Genomic DNA, 24,507 nt, shown 5'->3' with positions numbered 1-24,507 from the left:
CGTTATAAGTATGACACAAAATCATATTCAAGACGAAATAAAAATTCATTCTTATCACGAGAGGAAAATCCATAAAAGAAATAGTTTAACAAAGCGTATCATTGCAAACATGGTTTGGTACCAATTCTTATCACGAATGGCAGACCACAGCAGAGTTCCATTTGCTATTTTAAGCTTCCCGGGCTGCTTTCCTCCAAAGCGGAATGAATAAAATCGAAAATACAACAGAGCATATTATTATTCTCACCAAAAGCAATTTAGTTCCTCCGTCTCGTTTTTTTCATGACCAGACCAAGAAGAGCGTCGTTGTTTCACTAAAATCACAGGTGAACACACCACCAAACAAACATTTTTAGAAAACTGAGATCTCCCGATTAGCAAAGCAAACAAGCAGAACACATGGACGCTGAGAGTACCCTTGTTGCACCTTGGCGGCCATGTGCGCTTGGCAAGCAAACCAGATCGGTGTATATATATGTAACCTATGCATCGATGGTTCCAAGAGGAGCGCGATAGACGCAAACAATGAGAAAATATGTACAGAACTGCCGAATAACCATCACTGTACTCATGCACCCGGACCGGAAGGAATAGAATGTTACACTCATAAAGCAAAATTTTCATCCTTTTGATGCTGATGATATATGTAGGATCTCAATGCCGAGGTCGAATGCGAGAGACTGCATTGCTTGGCACCCTGAAAAGAACGGGATATTCACAGTTAGGAGTGCTTATAATTTGGCGATGACTATCAAGAATAGTCGGCTCTGGAACCCTCTAGCTCGACGAACAACCCGGATAATCGCAGCATATGGGACCTCATTTGGAAGGCTGACGTCCCACCGAAGGTGAGAATATTTGGATGGAGGGTAGCGACAAACACTCTGGCTATGAGCCTATGAAGAAGAACAAGTGCAGGCACACGATCACACTGGATGCGACCTGTGACATATGCGGGTGTGGGGATGAGGATGAATGCCATGCAGTTGTTAGCTGTACCAACAGTAGAGCGTTGAGATACAAAATGAGGGAGGAATGGGATCTTCCAGCAGAAAAACATTTTTGGAACACTGGTGAGGATTGGCTGCAAATCCTATTTGAGCACTGTCTCTGATAATGCACGTGCAAAAATCTCGCTGCTGTTGTGGAGATGCTGGCACCTGCGAGATAACTGCGTGCATGGAGACGGCAAGGAGCCAGTCATAGCGTCAGCTGCCTTTCTGTCGAGACTGGATAATGAATGGAAGAATGCGGCAGTAGCTGAACCGGCGCTCGATGGAAAAGGATGCGGGGCTCGGACCAATCTTTGCCCACGGGATCATGCAAGTCAGAAAATACAGTGGACTGCACCGACGAGAGGAACTGCTAAACTGAACACAGATGCGTCTTTCCTTCCTGACAGCAAACAGTGTTGGGGAGGCGCAGTAGCACGGGATCAGAAAGGGCACGTCTACTTGTCGATGGGCAGGAAGCTAGCTAGGCCCTGCAAATTGTGCTCAGGAGGCTGAGGGACAGACCTTGTTGATGGGTTTGCATGCTTTGGCATCTACTCCCTCCGTTCGGAATTATTTGTCTCGGAAATGGATGTATGTGGAACTAAAATATGTCTAGATACATCCACTTCTGCGACAAGTAATTCCGAACGGAGGGAATAGTTTTAACGGGCATAGCCTGGTGGAAAGCAGACTGCAAATCATTAGCTGATGATCTCAAAGAAGGTGGCCAGAACCGGTCAGCTACCTATGGATTGATCATGGATACAAGATCGTCACTGGCAAGTTTTGCTAGTCAACAGGTGATTCACATTGCCAGAGAACGAAATTCCCTTGCGCGTGAGCTTGCAGCAGAAGCTAGGAGAACAGGGGACCATTTCCTGATTGCAAATGTACCCGATGGGTTAAGGAGCCTAATGCTCTCTGAATGTAAGCCCCCACTGGAGTAAGCCTGTTTACTCTAGTCCTCAAAAAAAAAAAGTTGTGGTGTAACTGACACATGGCATCAGGTACACGTTCACAAACAAGCTTGCTTGGAGCAAGCAAAAGTTCCCTATGCTTTGTGCAACATCATCTACGATCTGTGTTGTAAAGCTGAACAATGCACAGTACTGTAAAATATTAGGAAAACAACTCGAATTAAATGGTCCCATATCGAATGAATGATGGTGATAGTTTAAGATATATGTCCACATAGCAAACTGTTCCAAGTCCCAAACACACTTCAATCTGTGCCATGTTGATGGCAGAGGGTTCCACGACTGGTTTGAGAAATTATTCCATATACATATGCCTAGATAATAATGCAAACTTAAGAGTATTTCAACGCACAGTACTGCGGCCCTGGCATCGCCACTACAGCCCTGAGTCGCGAGTATGTAGAACACATTATTCAGAATCACCTTTCTCTGAAATTGGAGCATCATCGACATTGCTACTGCAGGTTTTCTGAGTTCCCAGCACCATCTTTGTGGATTCTATCTGAACTCTTCGCGGACTCTTCATTCCGCGCACTCTTGGGGACATCACCCAAAGGATCAGACGCCTCTTGAGCTTCACATAGCAAGCTGCATCCATATTTGTTGACCGTGCCGGTACACTTTGGAGCAACTTCCCCACAAGGTGGAACCCTGACAATAAAGGGCATTCAGTTTCTATCTATATGTCAAGGAGTATAACACAAGGCAGAAAGTTACTGTGATCTACGGTACAAAAGCACAACTAAAATAATTCTGTCAACCAATTTGACGACACAAGGTGCTAGCTTTGTTCTGTTGACTGCCTTTTCTAACAACTGGCTAGTGCTTGCACACATTATGAAGTACTATACGAATAAACTGCAGAGTGATGAGATATTTGTAACTAGCCAGTACTGGACACATATAACATTTCTCAAGTAGAGTAGCATGGTACCTGAACTTTGATATAAAAACGATGCTAATCACAACAGAACATACTAGGCTCTAACTCCCAAGTATTGCTCTCGAGTAACATCTCAAACAGCAACACACTCATAGCTCAGTAATCACATTACCATAGAACATCTGAAACCAAACTACAAAAGCCAAAGGCCTAGAGCAACAAGGGGCATGTTAGAACAATTACAGACCCAAAAGAGCACTGAACTACTTGCAATTTATTTTCCACACAAAGAATACATTGGCATGCTTCAGCACCGAACTAACCTGTTCTCTGTGGCATGGATAGCGCATTCGAGGATGTTGACAAAGTCCCCCTCCTTGTTAACATTGGACCCATTGTTAATCAACTGTTGTGCATGATCTGCTGTCTTCTCCTCCTCCCCTTCTTGGTCGGTACCATCTGCCTCCTCACTATGCTTCAACGACGGATCCTTGTGCTCAACTCGAGGCATAGGAGTGTAGAAGCTGACAACTGGAATCAAATTACGAAAGCCATGATCATCGCACACCTTTCTCACCTCATTTGATTGTAGTTTGATCATGAAGACGCCAGCAACCGTGGTCACGAAGATGACATTTGCTCCCTCGGCAAAGCCCAACACTAGCACTCTAGTCTCTGCATCCACAAAAGCAATAATTGGGAGCAAACTGCCGAGGTAGATGACTCGGCTCAGCACCCATCGTGCATCAGTGATATCACTCGCCTCCCGTGCCCACAATTTGAGGTGCAAATTCATAACTTCATTAACACCTAGTCCGCCGTCCTCCGCCAGCATGATGTTACATTGGTCGATGTAGTCTGACTCAGGTGGATCAACCACAGCCAGACCGTGCCGTGCAAGGTCATACTCTAGGATGGACCCATCATCAAACATGAAGTAGAGCAAAGACCTCCCAACAAGCACACTGGAATAAAATGTGAAGCACATGGGCCAGAAGGGGTGCAATGAGGTCAGCTCGCCCCAGGTGCCAGTTTCTGACGAGTATATGCCTGCCCACGTGACACCGTCGTCGTCAGTGTCATCGTCAGTGTCTACGTTGTTGACAGAGAAGATGAACAACACGCAGAAAGGGCCCCCCAGGCAGTCGTGGTGGTCGCACCCGTCCGCTGTGCAGAACACGGCGGCAGGTGGGTACACAATCACGTTCGCACTTATGTTGTCGTAAGCCACGGGCGCCGGTATGCGCTGTTGGGCACCCGTGATTGGCTCCCACAGGAGAAATTCCTCGGTGTTTTGGCCCTTGGAGTTAGAGAGAAAGAGGACCCGACCGTGGCGGCAGTTGAGGGCCCGCCAGCACCGGCGGTCTGGAACGGTGAGTGAGAAGGACGATATTGTGGTGGGGATGAAGTCTGAGATGCTCTTGTCGCGACGGTCGTGCAGGAAGCCAAGCACGGGGGTTGTACGATGGAGCTCGTGGAGGCGACGGCGGAGGCTGGGACAGGTGACGGTGCAACCCCAGGCCTTGCAAACAAGGGAGGCACGGAGGAGGCAGGCTGGCTCATCGGGGGGGAAGCCGGAGGAGGATCTCTTCGAAGAGCTCACCCGGGAGCGTCAACAACTCTACTGCCATGGTGGTCTCTAGATCTGGATCTGGGTGGTTGAGTGGAATGCTTCAGCCCAAGCAGTTTGTTAAAAGGGGTTAGGCATGTCTCTCCTATTTGATCTGAAAATTATTTTCTTCCCTATTTGACATCGGTTCCGAATTTCCTTCCCAACACTACCCTCCATATTTTCAGCAAACGGTATTAATTGGCACATGAAAAGACACTTGTGTCCCTCATTTCTATAATAGTTTTCTTAGAAAAACACCTCAACAAAAGTGAGCCCACATGTCAGTCGTGTATATGGTGAACAGAGCAAGTGATAAAAATATGAAAAACGTTTATTTCCAACCGACTGATCTCTCATTTTGTAAACCTTGTCCCCTGCTCGACACGTGCCCTTGTGGGCTAGTCCACCGCTTCCCCTCAGCCTTATCCCTTCACTCTCCTCCACGCGTTCTCCACGTTCGTCTCTTTCCTTTCCCCATCTCTCGTTGTTCACATCCGAGAGGGGAGGGCTTCCATGGCAACGCCGACCACCAGCCGCCACTGCTGCGAATCGGGAGGGATGACGGCAACCACCGCCTGCTGCATCCCGGCACAATTAGTTGCTGTTGGTGCCGCGAATGAGGGGCGTCGCAACCACCAGCTGTTGATCCTCACAGCCGGTGTTGCAACGCAGCACGAAGGCAGGAGGGCGACACCGCTCGCCGCCAGTGATGCACGCAGCACGCAGGAGGAGGCTGGGCTGCTCACCGCCGGTGTTGCAACGCAGTGCAAAGGCCGGAGGCGGGCGCCGATGCTGCAACGCAGCACGCAGGAGGAGGCTGAGCTGCTCGCCACCGGTGCTGCGTTGGAGCTTTTTGTCGCGTGCTAGAGTTGCAATGGAGCACCGCCCGGGGCTGCAATGGAGTGCTGCCGGAGCTGCAATGAAGCTTCACCGGAGACGTCGTCGGTGCATTGAAGTTTTCTTGCCGCGCTTGGTGTTGCCATGGAGCCGCACGCCAGTGGTCCCGGTGCTGCACGCCGGGCTCCCGGAGGACAGTCGGCGATGTAGCGGTCGCGGGCGGCTCTTGGAGCTGCGTTGCAGTGCTCGCCGAGGGCTCGGTGCCGCGAGGTCCCACGACACATGTGCCACAATGGGTGCTGTGTTTCTCTCGTGAAATGGGATCAGAGGAGGAAGACATGGAGTGGGGCTGTGTTGCCGTGATCGAACGGCCACCAGGGGCAGATCGGACGGCTGGCTAGGCGGATGATTTAGCAGCCGCCTAAAAATATCCGGTCCTTCCCGCCGGTCATCCACACTTCGGCACCGCCCGTACAAGCTATGCCGGCTCCTGCCTAGAATCTGGTCGCCCATTCTGCATCCAACTATTGACTCCCTGTCTGTGCTAGAGTTGCACTGCCCCCGTCCATGCCCGATCGCCATGAACTTTTTACAAATTCATTAACCTTTTTTCAAAACCCGTGAACTTGTTTCAAATCCATGTTTTTTTAAATTCATGTACAATTTTTCAACTCATGAACTTTTTTCAATTTTGCAGAGGATTCAAATGCGCGCACTTTTTCCAATTCATGAAAAAAATCAAACCCATGAATTTTTTTAATCCAAGACTTAAAAAAAATTCATGAACCTTTTCTGAAATCTGCAAACTTTTTCCAAATTCATGAATATTTTTGAATCACCAGTCGAGCAACACTCAAACTAATAAGGATACTAAAACTTGAGACTAAGAAGACTGAAAGGAAAACTGAATTTGACTGACATAAAGATGACACAAACTGAAAACATAAATTAAAAAAGGGGGTACCTAGCTGTCCCTTTGAAGAAGTGTTAATCAGTCCACACGGAGGGGGGCAATGAACTCCTGCAAAAAAAACATTCAAAAGAAATAAGAGGATCCGCAGGGCCCTACTCCGTTGTATATAACAAAACTAAAGCTCTTAGAGCGTTGCGAAAAACACACAAAAAGAGAGGCAGAGCAAAACGTAGCCTGCAATTGGACCGAACTGAATGCCTAAAAATTGACCTAACCTTCAAGCCCAAATAGCTCCGTCTTGAGACTCGCCCCCACAAACAGGCAGCTCCTTCTTGGCTGCTACAGTCACTGGAAGCGACGCGGATGTCAGCAGGCTTGTTGCGCAGACCTGCAAAAATGATTTTGCTGTGAGTTGTATCTCTGACGTTCAAACATGTATCTCATCATGGTAGGATTCAACAACACTGACACTTCCATTCAATGCATTTCCAGCATGTATCTAATCTGGAAAAATGAAGAAATAATAACCGGGAAAAGAAGGACTAAAAAAGAAAATCATTGTGAAGAAATAAAATGAAGACTAAAGAAGTGAAATGGGAGATTTAGATATTCAGAAAACTGTCTGAAAACTTGCTAAACTAGCTAACTAACCTACCTACGCGGTAACTGGCACAACCAAATAAAATGACACCTAACACTGAAACTTCTGACAAAACTGAAGAAAATGACACCGAACAGTGAAACTAGTGAGGAAACTGATGAAAATGACACCTAATACTGAAACTATTGACGAAACTGAAGAACCAAATCCTCATGTGAGGAACAATAATAATGATAAAGTTGTGGCGATGTTATCTAAAAAAAGGGAAAATCTGAACAATCCTAGATAGTGACAGAACGTCAAAAAACGAACACTGGAAAAACCTTTGCCCAAACCTGGCCTGATCGCATAGTCTTGATGTTCAGTGAGTACTGAAGATGACTGAGAAGGTAGGACTGAAAGACTGAAGAAAGAGTGATTTTAAAAATTGAAGGACAAAATACATAAATCTGAAACAGAAGAAAACTGAGGACATATATACTGAAGGACTGAAATAAAAAACAAGAAACCTGATAGACTGAGGAATGACTGATAAGTAGGGATTTGAAAAATGAAAATCTAAGTGAGAAGGGACTTGCTGAATAATGAATAAACATGTGCACTGAAGATCAACAAACTGAATTTGAAAGAATGAGTCTGAAGACTGAAGTACTGAAGTAATAATAAGACAATGAAATTCAGAAAATAATAAAACAACAAAAATACTGATGACTAAAGAAATAATAAAACAACGATAATAATGTGCACTGATGGTCGCACCTTCCTCCCCACCGACGACAGCGAACCCTAAACCCTAAACCCTAAACCCTAAACCTGGTTCCGCACCCACCGACCGGCACACGGTGATGCCTCGCCCGACGGGACAGCTCCGCTGCCCTACCATCCATCCCTGCAGCTCCCGCCGGGAAAACTCGCCTTCATCCTTCCCCTCGGGGGACGGGCGCGGGTCCAGACCAGGTGGAAGAAAAAACCAGAACCCAATAGCCCACATCTTGATCCCCAAAACCCCTCTCACACGTGGAACACAGACACACCGGTGCGCCAAGATTCAGACTGAATCAACGCCTCAAAATTTGACTTAAAGCCAAATCAAAATCAGTCGACTGATTTTTAGCAAAAATGTAAAATAAAAAGGGGTTACGATGTTAGACAACACAACTACAATTATTCTGTCAACCAATTTGATGACACAAGGTGCTAACTTCGCTCTGTTGGCTGCCTTTTCTAACAACTGGCTGGAGTTTGCACAGATTATGAAGTGCTATGCGAGTAAGCTGCATAGTCATGAGATATTTGCAACTAGCTAGTACTCAAATTATGGAGTACTGGAGACGCATATAATAACAGTTCTCAAATAGAATAAGATAATTGCAGCCAGCCAGGATCCGTACTCTGGTACGGCGAGGGAAAAGGACGAAGCGGTGATGGGGTTGAAGCGGGGGACGCGCTTGTTTCTCCAGTCCTGGAGGAGGAAGCCGAGCACGGGGGGGTGCCCAGTGGAGCTCGTGGAGGCGGCGGCGGAATCCGGGGCGGGAGACGACGCAACCCCAGGCCTTGCAGACGAGGGAGGCGCGGAGGAGGCAGACCGGGTCGTCGGGTGGGAGGCGGAGGAGGAGGATGATCTTGCTCGTCCGGGAGCGCCGGCGGCGCTGCTGCCGTGGTGTGGTTGCTGGATCTAGGTGTGTGCTGGGGAATGGAGGAATGGAATGGTTCGGCTCAACCAGGTTGGAGATGGAGCCCAACTTTTCCACTGTACAAACAATGCCTTTCGAAATGAACCAAAAAACTGTTTTTTGAATGAGAATTTCTTAAATTTCCTCTTCCTGCAAATTATAACATTCTCCCCACGTCCAACAAAAGGAACTCAACATGATTTATTTTGTGGGAGCTGCTACGCATCGGCCGGCGGATATTTTTAAAAGCTCTGCCGCCTCGCGAGCGGTCAGGTTTGACGGAACGAGTGGCCAAGGGTCACCTTCTACCATTGCAACACATGCTGTGTTTTAGAATTGTTTTGCAACATGGGTTATGTTGCAGAAAATTTTGCAACATAAATCAAGTTGCGGATTTTTTTTACAACAAATATCTTGTTGCAATTTTTTTTGCAATAGAGGTCTCGTTGGAATTTAATTTTTTTTATCCGAGGTCTTGTTACCATTATTTTTGCACCAAAGATCTGGTTGCAGAAACTCGTTGTAGCTAGCAGCAAGCAGCGACCACGTCGCCCGAAAGAAAGGCCGGTGATCCCTCGGGACGGCGGAGCGACGGGAAACGCAGCTCCTTGCTGTGGACGCGGACACCGGTGCTCCCTTGGGACATCGGATGCAGCTCGAGTTCAGGTGTAGCGCGACGGCCGACGTTCATTGCGGAGCGGGCGGCGGTGCAAGCAGCGCGAGGAGGCGTCGACTTAACGGGAAGCTTGGGAGGAGCACGGGCAGCCACTGCTCTGGAGGGGATGGGGATCCAGATCCCGCAACACACCAGTTGTTGCGGTGGGAGAGGTTGCAACAACTCAGTTGCAAAACCTAGTTTAGATAATACGCTGCTTCTAGTTATCTATTAAGAATTAGATCCGACAGCCATGGAGACGGCGGACGTATGCATCATTATCGGTCGGGTGATCGCAATGATTTCCCTTATTTTGTAACTACTCTTTCCGTCTCAAAATAAGAGTCTCAACTTTGTACTAAAGTTAGCACAAAGTTTCGACATTTTTTTTGAGACAAAGGGAGTATATGATTATTTTTTTAGAAGGATTTTGTAGCTATATATATTACCACCAACGGAGTTTCTTTTTAGACAAATTACCACCAACGGAGTGGCCTCCCACAATTCCCCAACCATCCCTTTATGGGTATGGGTCCTTGCCGGTCCATCTCTTGTTCGGGCCGGCAGCCGTCCTTCCATGGTCTCTTTTTTCTGGTTCTACACTTTTCCGGTAGGTGGGCCGATCGAAGAGCCCAACACTATGCCTTATGTCCCACCTGCAGTGTGATTCTTCTTGTCTAAAAAAACAAAACCTGCAGTGCGATTCGGTAGTACGAGTCCTACTAAAACTCTTGTCATGTCCTGGGCAATAAATAGGCCGATCAACCACCGCCCACCGCACCAGAAGCAAACACCGCCGGCCTGCCATGGCGCGACTGCCGGACAAGATTCCGGCGAGCCAATTCAACGCCGCCCTATCCTTCATACAACATATCAAAGCCGGCCTCGCGTCCAGCCAGACCATCCACGCAGAGCTCCTCCACCTCCTCGCGTGCTTGGGCAGGGGCGAGACCGCCGACACCCACGCCGTCCTGGCCAGGGCGGACGCCATCCTCCGGGGCCATCCCGACCTCCTCCAGCGCTTCGACGCCTTTCTCGGCCGTCCCAGCCACCACCAAGCTGCCAAACCCGTCCGTGAAGACCCTGTCGCCGCCGCGCCGCCGCCGAAGCGGCCCAAGAGGGAGCACCGCCGCACGGTCGCCGAGTGCGCCGGGCCCATGCGGTTCTTGGAGCGGGTGAAGATGGCGGACGCCGGACTCTACGACATGCTCCTGGTGCTTCTGTTCAACGTGGAGATGGAGGGGACGCTGAACGCGCATCAAATCTACGCGAAGGCCCTCGAGGTTTTCGGCTCCGCCGACAGCCCTCTCCTCCGCGGCTTCACGGAGTTCCTGCCGCTGCCGACGGCCGGGCGTGACTTTCTGACGCGGCGCCGCGCAAAGGAGGAGCCGGAGCACGGACCGAAGCGCAAGGCCGTCCCCGCCGGCAAGCCGAGCCCGAGCGCGGCAAAGAAACCCCGCGCCGACCACGACCGGAAGACGAAGAGCGGCAGTGTCTCCGCGTTTAGGGACGCGTGGGAGTTCGAGACCACCTACTCGAAGCTGGCGGTCACGCTAAGACGCACCGAGAAATCCCTGGAAGAGCTCGAGCCAAGGAAGGAGTCGCCGGAAGAAGTCGAGCCGGAGGCGGCGCCGGGACACCATGGGCGGCCGCGCACGCTGGAGCAACTCTACCCTGGCCGCGAGTGCCAGGAGGTCCTCCAGGAGATGTATGGCGGCATGTGGGGGCAGATGCGGGTGGCGCTCGAGGACGGCGCGCGCACCGAGGTGGCGCTGCGGACGATATTGCGCAGGCTGACGAAGCTGGAGCAGGTGGCCGTGAAGATGGCGATGGGGCGGCGCGATCCCGCCCGCGTCGAGGCCCGAGTGAAGCTGCTTGTCTTAGAGCGGCGGGATGGCGCCCACGCCGATGGCGGGATGAACAAGCTTAATGTAGAGTTGTAGCCTGACCGTGTGGTGGTTCTTCGAAAGGAGCGGCGGCACGTACATTGTCGCGGTGACCCGGCCGTGCGTGCCACCGGCCGGCATGTCGTGAAGTTGAAGACCAAGATTATCGTTGCTTTGAGACGTTAATTTACTTTAGCTTTTTTTCAGTTTGGTCAGTCCATTTCTTGGCCGTCGATTTTTGCTCTGAGATTTGTGCTGCATTTTTCTACCTTTATTGTTCGGATTTGCTATTTTACAGTCAACTGTTATTCAAATTCGTCAACATTCAAATCGCTGGCCATCCGCTGTTGCGTGAAGATTCGCGCTTGGCTGTCTGGTTTTCGGGCTTGTTTTTTCCGTCGGGTTCGGTTTTGTCCCAGCCCGTTACCGCTCCTCCCCCTCCCCTCTTCCAGTTTTTGTCCCCTTTCATTTGAGCAGTGGATGCGAGGAAGATAGAGGAACAAGCGCTTGGGCAATGGATGCGATTCCTTTCTGTTCATGTCAATTCCGAGATCCCCCACCAGTGGAGCTTGATTTCTCTCTCATTTCTCTTGGATTCTCGCCTCCTGATGTTGGTTGGTCTCTCAATTTCTCTCTCGAGCGCGTGATTTCTGTTCATTTCTCGGTGTGTAGCTTCCAGATCTAGGGGTCAGTTGCTGATGTGATTTAGTTAGTGTTCGTGTTAGGTGTGTGTTGTGATCCCAGGTCGTGTTGTTGTAGATTCATGGTAGGTGCTTGTAGTTTTAGTGGTTCGTTCTGCTTCACGTTGTCCGCCATCGTTCCTTGTCTGCTTCGTGGTGTCCGCCATTTTTGTTAGCTCTACTAAGCTCATGCAAGTGCTAGGATATTTGTTTTCTGTTGAATAACACTGCATGCACGATTGATGTGACGTGCCCATGCAAGTAGTTAGGCGGGAAGTGCGCTATGCACGTTCCCAGTTTCCTTTTCTTTGATGTTTTTCCTTTTACCCTCTCGGACGTCGTATGCGCCGTGCGACGCGATCGTGGGATGGCGCGATCTCAGCGGATCACAGCGCGGCGTCGGGAGGGGTTGTTGGCTAAGGCTTTGTAATCGCATAAGGATGAGGAATACAGAACAACAGAAAAGCTGCGACAGTTAGCGGCAGCGCAAAGACCCTCTCTCTCTCTCGTTCTCATATCCGATCTAGCTAGTCCGGCAACGACAATTGGCATCAGAGCCGTGGTGTTCGATCCACTCTCCGGTGGCCGGCGGTGTCCGATCCGCGGCGTACCATGTCGGATAGCGAGGAGGAGAAGACGAGCAAGTCCGGGAACAAGTCGCCGACGAAGACGCCGACGTCCAAGGCGCCGATCGCGCGTCTCACCGGCAGCAGCAGCGGCGAGCTCCGTGTGGTGGAGCGCGTCGTGCGCGAGGAGTCGGGGACGGCCATGATGCTCACCCGCACCAATTACCAGGAGTGGGCGCTTGTGATGCAGGTCAAGCTGCAAGTCGCCCGCGTCTGGACCGCGGTGGTCGAAGACGGCGCCGACGAGAATGACGATCGACGCGCGCTACAGATCATCCTCACTGGCGTCCCGCCAGAGTTGATGCGCGTTTTGGCCGCGAAGGACTCGGCAAAGAAGGCGTGGGAGACAATCAAGACGCTCCGCATGGGGAGCGAGCGGGCTCGCGAGGCCAAGGCGCAGGTGCGTCGCCGCGAGTTTGAAGATCTGCGTTTCAAAGACGGTGAGACCGTCGAGGATTTCGGTCTGCGCCTCACCGGTCTTGTCTCTGACCTGGAGCTCTATGGCGACCCCGTGACGGAGTACAAGGCTGTACAGAAATTCCTCCGCGTGGTGCCGCGGAAATATCGTCAGATGGCGATGGCAATTGAGAGCCTCGTCGATCTGAAGACGATGACCATCGAGGAGCTCGTCGGGCGGTTCTCGGCTTGTGAGGACCATTACAGCCTCGACGAAGCGGGACAGTCCGGCGGCCGGCTTCTTTTAACCCGTGAGGAGTGGCTCGCCCGTGAACGGCAGAGCTGTGGTGGAGGCCCGTCTTCAGGTGGCAGCGGCGGCGGAGGAAAGGGCAAATCGCCGTCCAAACCCAAGACACAAGGGGGCGGCAAGCCATCGCCGAGCGGTGGCGGCGCAAGCGGGTCTGGCAGCGGATCGGGAGGCAAGAAAAAGGGCAAGTGTTATTACTGTAACAGGCCAGGTCATTGGAAAAAGGACTGCCGAACTCGGATAAGGGAAGAAGAACAGCAGGGCAAGCAGGAGCAAGCCAATCTTGCCCGAGAAGGAGGTGATCATGACGAAGGACTCCTCATGGCCGTGGTCACCGGGCCGGTCACCACGCAGATCGCCGCGCCACAAGCAGTCTTTCTGAATGAAGAGAAGGTTATCCCAGTTCCATCCCCTGACGGAGTCTGGTTTTTTGACACTGGTGCGAGCAGCCATATGACTGGTGGAAGGGACATGTTTGCGGCCCTGGATGAAAGTGTACATGGCACGGTCAGATTTGGGGACGGCTCTAGTGTGGCCATCTGTGGGCGTGGATCGGTAGTATTCTGCAGCAAAAGCGGTGATCAACGTGTGCTAACAGATGTGTACTTCATTCCCAGCCTTAAGAGCAACATCATCTCGGTCGGGCAGTTGGATGAGGCAGGCTGCACCATTGGGATCGAGAAGGGTGTCATGACAGTGCAAGATCCAGGAAAGCACCTCCTAGCCCGCATAAGGAGGACAGAGAGCAGGCTGTACACGGGAGTACTTTCTATAGCTGCACCAACCTGTCTGCTTATGCGTTCTGAAGAAGAAACCTGGCGATGGCACGCCAGAATGGGCCACCTGCACTTCCGTGCCTTGAGAGCCATGTCAACCAAGCAGATGGTTCGAGGGATGCCACACATAGACCATGTCCAGGAGTACTGCGATGGTTGTGCGCTCGGAAAGCAACACAGAGCCCCTTTTCCACAGGCTACAGCATACCGCACCGAGAAAGGCCTTGACTTGGTACATACGGATCTCTGCGGGCCGATCACGCCTACCACACCCGGAGGAAACAAGTATTTCCTACTGATAGTAGACGACTACAGCCGGTACATGTGGTTGGAGCTGCTCAAGTCCAAGGATGAGGCTTTCAGTCGGTTCAAGAAGGTGCAGATTTTTGCAGAAGCAGAAGGGAGGTGCAAACTGCGTGCTTTCAGATCGGACCGCGGCGGGGAATTTAACTCCACTGAATTTAGAGAATATTGTGAGAACCTTGGAGTGAAGCACTACACGACCGCACCATACTCCCCCCAACAGAATGGCGTGGTGGAGCGCCGGAATCAGACAGTGGTGGAAATGGCGAGGTGTCTCCTGAAGAGCATGGGAGTTCCAGCATATTTCTGGGCGGAGGCAGTGAAAACTGCTGTCTACCTGTTGAACAGAGCCCCTTCCAGGAGCCTGGATGGAGTCACTCCTTATGAGGCTTGGCATGGGCGCAAGCCGAGCGTGCAACATCTGCGTACTTTCGGTTGCACTGCACATGTGAAGAAGACAGGTCCAGGTATCACCAAGCTATCAGACCGCTCCACCCCGATGATTTTTGTTGGTTATGAGGAGGGATCCAAGGCATATAGAGTGTATGATCCAGTGACAAAGAAAGTTCAGATAACACGTGATGTGATCTTTGAAGAGAGCAGGATGTGGTCGTGGCCTCACTCGACGGCAAGCGGATCAGCATCAAGCTCAGACTCAACCGTGCCCTCGACCTTCACCGTGGTCTACACCACGGACCGCGGCGTGCGCGAGGTGGACACAGGGGGGAGCACCCTACAAGCTTCACCGAGGCGAGAAGAGACGCCTGCTACGCCAGCACTGGGTACGCCCCCTTCTGAATCTACCACACCGGGATCATACTCATCATCACCTGGGATTGATGGAGCAATGCGCTGGGCCACGCCTCTCCCTGGTGACGAGGAGCGACGGGACACTGATTTTGGACCGCTCCGCTACCGCCTTCTCTCTGATGTTCTCGAAGAAACGGAGGGAGAAGCAGTGCGCGAAAAGATGGAACGATGCCTTCTCAGCGCTGAAGAACCAAGAACCATTGATGCAGCTCTGGATGATTTGGCGTGGAAGGCAGCTATGGATGAGGAGATGAAGTGCATCAGTGACAACAAGACTTGGGAGATCGCCACTCTCCCACCAGGTCACAAAGCCATTGGGCTAAAGTGGGTCTTCAAGGTTAAAAGAGATCCACTCGGCAACATTGTCAAGCATAAAGCTCGCTTAGTTGCAAAGGGGTATGCACAAAGGGAAGGAATTGATTTCGAAGAAGTGTTCGCACCCGTGGCGCGCATGGAAACAGTTCGGCTCCTCCTGGCTCTCGCTGCTCACTCTCGCTGGGAAGTACACCATATGGACGTGAAATCCGCATTCCTCAACGGAGATCTCGCAGAAGAGGTGTATGTGTCACAACCACCTGGGTATGTTGCTGCAGGCAAAGAAGGCTCAGTTCTGAAGCTAAGGAAAGCACTGTACGGGCTTCGACAGGCTCCGCGGGCATGGTATGCGAAACTTGATGAGACCTTGTCAGCTCTAGGGTTCACTCGCAGCCCCCTTGAGCATGCTGTATATCGCCGCGGTAACAAGGACTCGTATCTGTTGGTTGGAGTGTATGTAGATGATCTAATCATTACAGGCACTCACGTGGACTCGATCAAGGAGTTCAAGGCGCAGATGCAGAAACGTTTCAAGATGAGTGATCTTGGCCTCCTCAGCTACTATTTGGGTATAGAGGTGAAGCAGAAAGAGGGGGAAATCTCATTGTGCCAACAGAGCTATGCGGCGAAAATTCTCGAGGAGGCAGGCATGGACGGCTGCAACAGCTGCCACACACCTATGGAGTGTAGGCTGAAGCTGAGAAAGGAAGATGGGTCAAAGCCCTGTGATGCTACTCTTTACAGAAGCGTGATCGGGAGCCTTCGCTACCTTGTGCACACTCGACCTGACATTGCTCATGCAGTCGGGATTGTTAGTCGTTTCATGGAGAACCCAAGCAATGATCACTGGACAGCCGTGAAGCAGATATTGAGGTATGTTCAGGGCACTAAACACTATGGCTGTCACTACAAGGCGGGTACCGGTGATGCTGCACTGGTCGGGTACAGTGATAGCGATCACGCCGGCGACATTGGCGACCGCAAGAGCACTTCTGGGCAAGTTTTTTTCCTTGGCGAGAATCCTGTCAGCTGGACTTCCCAGAAGCAAAGAGTGGTTGCAATCAGCTCGTGTGAAGCAGAGTATGTCGCGGCTGGAGCTGCCACATGCCAGGGCATATGGTTGAGTCGACTCCTAGCGGAGCTGCAGGGACAGAAACCAACGAGGTTCAAGCTCTTGGTGGACAACAAATCTGCCATAGAGTTGGCCAAGAACCCAGTCCACCACGACCGCAGCAAGCATATTGATGTGAAGTTCCATTTTATACGAGACTGCGTTGAAGAAGGGATTGTTGAGATTGATCATGTTGGCACTCAAAACCAGCGAGCAGATGTCTTGACGAAGGCCCTGGGGCGAGTCCGGTTCATCGAGATGAGACAGAAGCTGGCGGTCATGGAAGGCAGCAAGTAGGCATGAGCTTAAGGGGGAGAATTGTTAGCTCTACTAAGCTCATGCAAGTGCTAGGATATTTGTTTTCTGTTGAATAACACTGCATGCACGATTGATGTGACGTGCCCATGCAAGTAGTTAGGCGGGAAGTGCGCTGTGCACGTTCCCAGTTTCCTTTCTTTGATGTTTTTCCTTTTACCCTCTTGGACGTCGTATGCGCCGTGCGACGCGATCGTGGGATGGCGCGATCTCAGCGGATCACAGCGCGGCGTCGGGAGGGGTTGTTGGCTAAGGCTTTGTAATCGCATAAGGATGAGGAATACAGAACAACAGAAAAGCTGCGACAGTTAGCGGCAGCGCAAAGACCCTCTCTCTCTCTCGTTCTCATCTCCGATCTAGCTAGTCCGGCAACGACAATTTTTGTTCCTCGTCTGCTCGTGGTAGAATCATGCGTGTTTAGTTTTGTGATTCAGGTAGATGTATGGATCAGTCATACGTGGTCTGTTCGTTCGCTGGTAGATGGGTGTTTCCTCCTCTCGGTGTGTTGGTTCTATGGTTTCTAGATGTAGTTAGGTTCCTCCTCTGCCCTCTGCCGCAGGTCCCCTTTGGCCTGTGAGTGAATAAATCCCTCTTGGTGTAGGTTTAGATGTAGTTAGGTTCCTCCTAGTTACCCAGCGCGTCAGTGCTCTATTTTTTATGTGTCATTTTGTGGTGTAGCCCTGTACTAGCCTTGGTGTGATTTTTATGTGCTTTTGCAATGTAATTCCTTTAAGCTTCTCCTTCTTTTAATGCCCTGGGAACTGTGTATCTGATGCAGGTTTGTATATTTGCTTGTGCTGAGTGTTGTTGTGTATCCCCGCTAGATCATCGATGGCGCGCGTTGCCGCGCCCGTCTTTTTTTAGTATAATGGCAGGAAATTTGATAAATATGTGATGGCATGGAATATTGATGTTAAATACGAAATAAGGTACATAGAATTTAAGGACAATGAACTTAAAATTTTGGAACGGAGCACCATAGTGTAATTTGTGTACTGTAGTTGTAAGATCAGTCTCTAAAATGTGATTCCAACCTTCTAGGAGTTTTAGCTACAACATCATATTGTATGGTAAAAACACAACTATAAAGACGTTGTACAATGAGCGTTAAATGATCTCCCTTAGCACTGAAATCGGAAATACACACATCAACTTGTCTTGTTCTTGATTTTACTGCATTAACAGTTTATCAATTGATTGATAGATAGATAGATATATGTAATCAAAGGTATCATCACATTACTTCACGATATCTGGGAAGGTCATTCTTAACCATCTTGAGAAATGTTAGATTAACCTTCACTATTTTATGATAAAAACTTCAGGGCATAATCTCAATTAGATCAGTATGGGTCTTTTTCATTATCATGTACTTTGCATAATCTGTCCAACTACTGAATTTATGTGACCTTGTAAAATTAGAAGGGATATTATTGATAATGTTATTTAACAGACATAATTAGGCTAATAACATGAATAGTGAAAAAAAGGTGACCCACCAAAAGGTATTGATTTTACTTTATAATATAACTTGAACACCACATAGGAAACTTCTGACAGAAGTTTCTAAACCACCTAAAATTAAAATGCTTGCTTTTGTAGTACTTTCATAATAATTACTTCATGTCTGCATTCATGTTTAACTTCAGGAGATCAGTGTAAAAGGAATATTATGAAATCATAATGCACTATACATCATCGCAGTAGAAGGAGGATGCCTGCAGCCCAATAACATTTATGTTATTTGCCTGGTCATTAAGGACAGTAAAATATATGTTATAAGTGAACTGTGCGCAACTTTATAGTCGAATCTGATACTTCTATAACCTATATGACCAAGCAAAAATGCAGGGTAATAATACACTTACCACTCTAAGCTCTGAATCTAGCACCATTTACACAAATTGAATACTTAAATGTCTAGAAATTATAAGCTCGAGAATTTTCTGGCTAACAATACACTGATATGATGGCATCTATTTTATCGTCAAAAGTAGCAGTTTCCCCTACCGGAGCACGTTTTTCAAGGTATAATCAGATTCTCCATCTCTTAATTCAAATGCATGTCTCATATATTCCCGAATTCAACTGTCCAAATATTAAGAAGCGAACAACTCCGGCAGCTCTTGAGCCAACACATTGTACCTAAAACATAAATGGTATGGTAAGTTGATATGAACATCCGTTTTTTTTCTTTGCGAAAACGATATGAACATCCGTTACATCAATGGACTGTAGATTAATGGCATATGCTGTACTGAGTCCATGATGTACTCCTCGGCACTTCACACATAGAGAATAAAGACCGTTGAGCACAATAGTCCCTCTTGTGCATTGCATCAAACACATGACATGTACACTGTCAAAGAAATCAAATTCTGGATAGCTTCAACAAAACACGGGGCACAAAAACTTAATTGGGTAGACAGCTTGCTTGAGCAAAGCCAGCCACCGCGCGCCGTGGCTGCCATTGCCCCGCTTGTCGGACGATCAGTGAACGCCTGAACGGAGCACCAATGAAAGCTTCACCATCCAAATATTTATGTTACAGACCTTTTTTTGCAGGAAAGTATTCCAGACCTTATTTCTGCGAAACGAATAACTAAGCATATTTTGTATCATTTGAACATTGTTTAAAGAAGTAGAGAGGGGATCGGATCGGACCACATAAGTTGATTTCAGTAGGCTTCCAACTGCTGGCCACCACTGTCGATACAAGATGTAAGATCGAGCATGACAGTACAACCTTCCCTTCCTCCTTGGCTTCACCTCCAAGCCGCTAAGAGAAGCTCAAAGCATTGCGCTTCCATAACAATGAACGGCGATGTGGCGAAAACCCCTAATCTAGGGCTTCGACTGCCTGGCCGTCAGGAAACATAGAAATTAGTCATGAAAAAAGCAAGATGGAGAATTAGGAAACCAGGTAGAGGTTGCCCTGCATCACGAAGAGGTACTTCCCTGCCCTGGCGACTGACGACTGCCCTGCCACCAGCCCACCACTAGCGATGGCAAAGACCCTGGCGCAGGGACCCATCACAAGGACCTGACTGATCCTTCATCATTGCACCGTCGTCAGCATACAGCCGCCACAACCTCCATCCGTCCCCCGTCTGCGATCTTAGCCGTGAGACGCGGCCAACGACCTCCATTATCGCCCTCGTCCCGCGCCCACCGGTTGAATGGACCGCCCCCAAATGCTAGGTTCTATAGATCGACTCGCGACCCGCATCCCACATTGGATACCCTCGATCGATTGCTGCTGGATCCTCTCGATCCAGTGGTACTGGATACCCTCGCGCCCGGCGCTTATAGCCTGGATCCACTGGTGCCTCGCCTGGATTCATACGCTGGCCACCCACATCGAAGCCGCGCCGGCTGCATCGAGCGCCGCCATCCCCTCTCTGTAGAACGATCCTTGGAGACGGAGCGGTCCTCTTTTTTTATTGAGAAAAGGAGACGGAGCGGCACTCGCTGTGAGGTCCCGTTCGTTGCGTTGGGCCCAAGCAGGAAAAACGGGCCGGCTGCAGCCCAATTAACAAGAGGGGTCAGAAAAAGCTACGGGAGCAGCCGCCCTTGCGACATTTAGCCCACTTCGCGATTAAGGTACAGCTGACTGAAGATTCAACGGTGAAGAATGCCAAGTTAATGAAATCCAACGGCCAGAAACGCCTAATTACTGAGAGGGCAGGGAAAGTGCGCAGTTTTAATGTATCTAAATAGTTTCAGTGTCATATACACTAAAATTACTCTGTATTTTGCCTCAAACTTACTGTGTAATCCCCATAGTTTCGGTGTAATATACTATGCAAATTGCACTATATTTACTGTACCCATAGTTTCAATGTTTTTTCACTCTAGAATTACTAGTATTTATTGTGTATTTTGCCTGATTTTTACTCTGTAATTCATTAGGTAGTTTCAGTATAATTTACTATAGAATTACTGTGTAATTCATCTTGTAGTTTCAGCGTAATTCACTATACTGTGTAATTCATGCCGTAGTTTTACTGTGTAATTCACTCTAGAATTATTGTGTAATTCATCCCGTAGTTTCAGTGTAATTCACTCTAGAATTACTGTAATTCATCATGTAGCTTCAGTGTAATTCACTCTATAATTACTGTGTAATTTGCCTAATAATTACTGTGTAATTCATCCTATGGTTTCAGTGTAATTTGTCCCTTCGTTCAATGTAATTTACGCGAGTTACTGTGTAATTTTAATTTTCAGCTATATAATTCCTGACATTTATATGGGCCCCAGTGTAAATTCCCCTAGAATTCCGATGGTTTATATATGTATTTGCAGTGTATTTTCTCACATTTTTGCAGTGTATTTATCTTGGTTCAGTTATGTAATTCCTGGATTTTGGCTTTTTTGTTTATTTTTGTATTGCTCTCTCATGCTATTTTTCACTATAGTCTTTCTTCCCAATTTTTACAGTGCCCCTAGTTTTACTGTGTAATCGCCTTGCTTATTATATGTATTTACAATGTAAATTTTGCCCTAATGTGTAGTGTAATATTCATGCTTTTAGCTTTGTAATTTATAGGTTTTAGTTTAATGGGTAAGCTTCGGAAAGTCTCTCACCAGAACGTTTCATTAGTATCATCTTTTGAGAGTGCAGATTCTGTTGGTGAACCATTCGTGCCTACTGACTTTGCAGAACATGGATCGTATCCGATGTCTATGGGAGTTATTTCTGTCTTATTTTTCTAGTTATTTCTTTCAGATTATGTTATCAGTTTTATTTATTTTGGTTGTGTTGTCTTTTTATTTCCAGGAACTTTCTGGTGATGAAGGATCCTTTGACAAAGCTCTTTTCAAGTTTTATGTTCATCAAGTTTGTTTCCTTTTTTTCTTTTTCTTGTGCTTGTTGATTATGTTGTTGGTTATTTTTCTCTTGTTGAGGTGACTTTTGGCTTTATGTTTTTTTCAGAAGTAAAATCATTGAAGAGGAAGTTATCTTCTGTTGGTAGAAGAAATGTGCTTCGTCCTCCTCCTTTTGCCATGATGCTCTCATTCGGTTTTAGCTTGTTCATCTTATTATTTCCGTTTTGAGTGCATTATTCGTGTGATGTGGTAGTGTTTTTATGATCTAATTTTTGTTTTCTGTTTTTTCTCACTTCTTCATCTCTGTTTCCTTTGGCTTGTTGTAGAGGCAGAAATGATCTACTGATTGCCCTACTTGTTCGACCTTCACCAGATATTCTGAGAAGTTTTTCTATGGGGTAGTTGATGGCATGTGTCCTAGGTATAAGTATGTCATCCAGACTTATTGTTCTCGTCATGCTCCCAATCTGCATTTTTGGAGAAGAAATGTCAGTAATAGTACAATTAGCAGTTGTATTTTAACAGTGTAAATACAGTAGGTTTGTTCCAGTGTAAGTTGATGCATTCTTACATTGATACATTGAAATTTCTATGGAATTTTCACTGTAATTTCTATGCAATTTGCACTGGGAATTACTATGTAATTACTAGGGGATTTGCACTGTAATTCTTGGTCTATTGCTGTGCATTTTCTTAGCAAGTTTCAGTGTAATTTATACAACTATCAATGTCACAGTGTCATTTATACAAACTATCATTTGCACTATAATTCTTGGTTGTGCTACTATTCTTTCGAGTGTCATCCAGGCACAATGTGTTCTTGCAGTGTAATTTATACAACTATCCAAGTTCTGTCTACCGCTAGTGATGAATTATTTCCAGAGTATCTAGTTTTTGTCTATTGTTTGTTTCTTAACATATATCTAGTTTCTCCGACGCATTTGTTTTGGAGATATTCCCTGTAAGAGAGGTGAAGCGGGTGAAGAATTCAAGTACTAGGCGTAGCAGTAGATTTTGTTCCTCACCTATTGATTTTCCTGGGATTTCCCCAATTGTCTGGCTGTTGTTCTTCCTTCTTGCTCGTCTCCAGGTACACCTTGCTCTCCATGTTCACCCCTCTGTCCCATGGCTGTCTACTCTTTGTTCTTCTCCCCGCCCTTCTTCCATAGTATGTCGATCTGGTTTGTTTCTTTCTTTGTGGTGTGTGTTAGGTGAGAATCTCTACTGTTATGTAGGAGGGGTTGGATATGTCCCAAGGAGCTTGCCTTTTCCGTGGGTAGCAAGTTGATGGCGAGCATTAGTTGTGGATCCAGGGAGGTTTGTGGTGGCGCCGGTTTAGTTGAAACCGGGTCAGGGTTTTGCCCAACCCGTTTTTCCCGAAATAATAAAATATATTGTGGCCCGTGGGGGGGAGGGGGGGTTGGGAACTTGGGACAAATAGGTATCATCTGTTCATTGGTAGGAAAATTTGAAAGTTGTTGAATTGGAAAACAGTCAAATATCAAATAGACAGTCCCTTATTATTTGTCGTTGTTTCTTAAATGTTTCTTATGTCGATTTGCAATTTTTTTAGTATCTCTATGTTTCTTAAATGTTTTTTTGAGGGGTTATACAGTAGGAAAGGCTCCTACTGCTTAGTATATTACCATGGGTAAAGTATGGTACAATGTGTTACATCTTACATATGCACAAAGGCCAGCAAGCACCCCCACGCAGGGGGGTAAGCAGTGCTAGTGAATTATGGTATTGAGTCAACTATGGAAGTAACTATCTGTTTTTTGTGATCGGGGACTCTATGTCTAATATCATCGAAATCCTTCTTGAATCTAATCCTCCAGGATAAAATTGATGGTGCTACTTGGCGAAAATAGTTATTGTTCCTTTCTTTCCAAAGGCTCCAAGCAGCCACAAGGAAGATGTCCATAATCATGGCTCTCTGGTGCAAGGTTTTGAGGTGCAACAGCAGGTCCAGTCTGTTTCCAAGCGCAGGCCATGAAATGTTAAGCTCATTCCAGCAAGTCGATCACACTGAAAGTGCATCTGAAGAAGAGGTGTTCCAAAGTTTCTTCAACGTGTCGACCATAAAGCAAGCAATCGTAGTTGTTGCCAATATTATAATGCCGCCTTTTGAGCATGTTCCTAGTGTTTAGATGATCAGACAATAGGAACCATCCAAAGACTTTGAGCTTGGGAATACCCCGGGCCTTCCATAGCCACTTGAAAGCATCATGCGCAATCACCTCTCTAAATAAGAAAATGTAGTACGCAAAGGTCTTGAAATCAGCTGCTCCCCATGAACAAGTCCAGGTATCTGTTGTGTCTGTCAACTCAAGGGGCCTCACATGCTGTTGCAGCGCCCTCAGTTCATCGTGTGCCTGAGTCGAGAGGGGCAGGTGAAAACCTTGATCCACGCTGGTAATGGAGAGGAACTGGTTGATCGAGGCATCTTCCAGGGTGGTATATGAAAAAGCTCGTGGGTAGATATCAGCAATAATAACCTCACCCCAGTCATCTTTCCAGAAAAGAGCTGAGGTACCAGAACCAACATTAATCTTGGCGACCCCCCTGTAAACTGGCATTAGTTTGATGAGTTTCCACCACCAGAAGGAACCACAGGCAGCAGCTGCATGGGGGACTATGGTTGAGTAGTAGGAATCCCAAAGCAGGTGCACCCAGGGGACATCAAGTTTGTTGAAGAATTTGTGGAGCATCTTAAGGAGCATCGCATCATTTTGAACCTTTAGGTTGAGCACTCCAAGACCATCGTTCTTTTTTGGTCTACAAACCATGTCCCAGGCAGCGAGGGAGTTGCATTTCTCTCCCTCATCAGTTTTCTTGATCCATAAACCGTGGCGTCTGATTTTATCAAATTGATCAATTATTTTGGGTGGAAGTCTAGAGTGCCCATCGGGTAAATGCCTAGGGATGTGACTAAGGAGTTCATAAGAGCCAACTTGCCCGCATACAACATCAACGACATGGCCGCTGTGATCCTGCCTTCAA

At 48.0% G+C, this 24,507-nt stretch overlaps 1 protein-coding gene and 1 pseudogene across 1 annotated transcript; one reads left to right on the top strand and one right to left on the bottom strand.

The window, feature by feature from the left end:
* Window positions 1–2,112: 2,112 nt before the first annotated feature.
* Window positions 2,113–8,562, bottom strand: LOC123087831 (uncharacterized; annotated as a pseudogene).
* A 1,371-nt stretch (window positions 8,563–9,933) lies between these two features.
* LOC123082826 (uncharacterized) lies at window positions 9,934–11,781 on the top strand. The gene has a single exon (XM_044505063.1). It carries the CDS (start codon window positions 9,953–9,955, stop codon window positions 11,087–11,089), a length of 1,137 nt encoding a protein of 378 aa, XP_044360998.1. The 5' UTR covers window positions 9,934–9,952; the 3' UTR covers window positions 11,090–11,781.
* Window positions 11,782–24,507: the final 12,726 nt, after the last annotated feature.

This window comes from Triticum aestivum, chromosome 4A, assembly GCF_018294505.1.
Source record: "Triticum aestivum cultivar Chinese Spring chromosome 4A, IWGSC CS RefSeq v2.1, whole genome shotgun sequence".
NCBI classification, from domain to species: Eukaryota; Viridiplantae; Streptophyta; class Magnoliopsida; order Poales; family Poaceae; genus Triticum; species Triticum aestivum.
Note: the sequence above shows the minus strand (reverse complement) of the source record. Positions and strands in the feature narration are given on the sequence as shown.

Excerpts from the sequence above, each read along its gene's own strand:
- LOC123082826 (XM_044505063.1), top strand. The coding sequence starts at position 9,953 with ATGGCGCGACTGCCGGACAAGATTCCGGCGAGCCAATTCAACGCCGCC.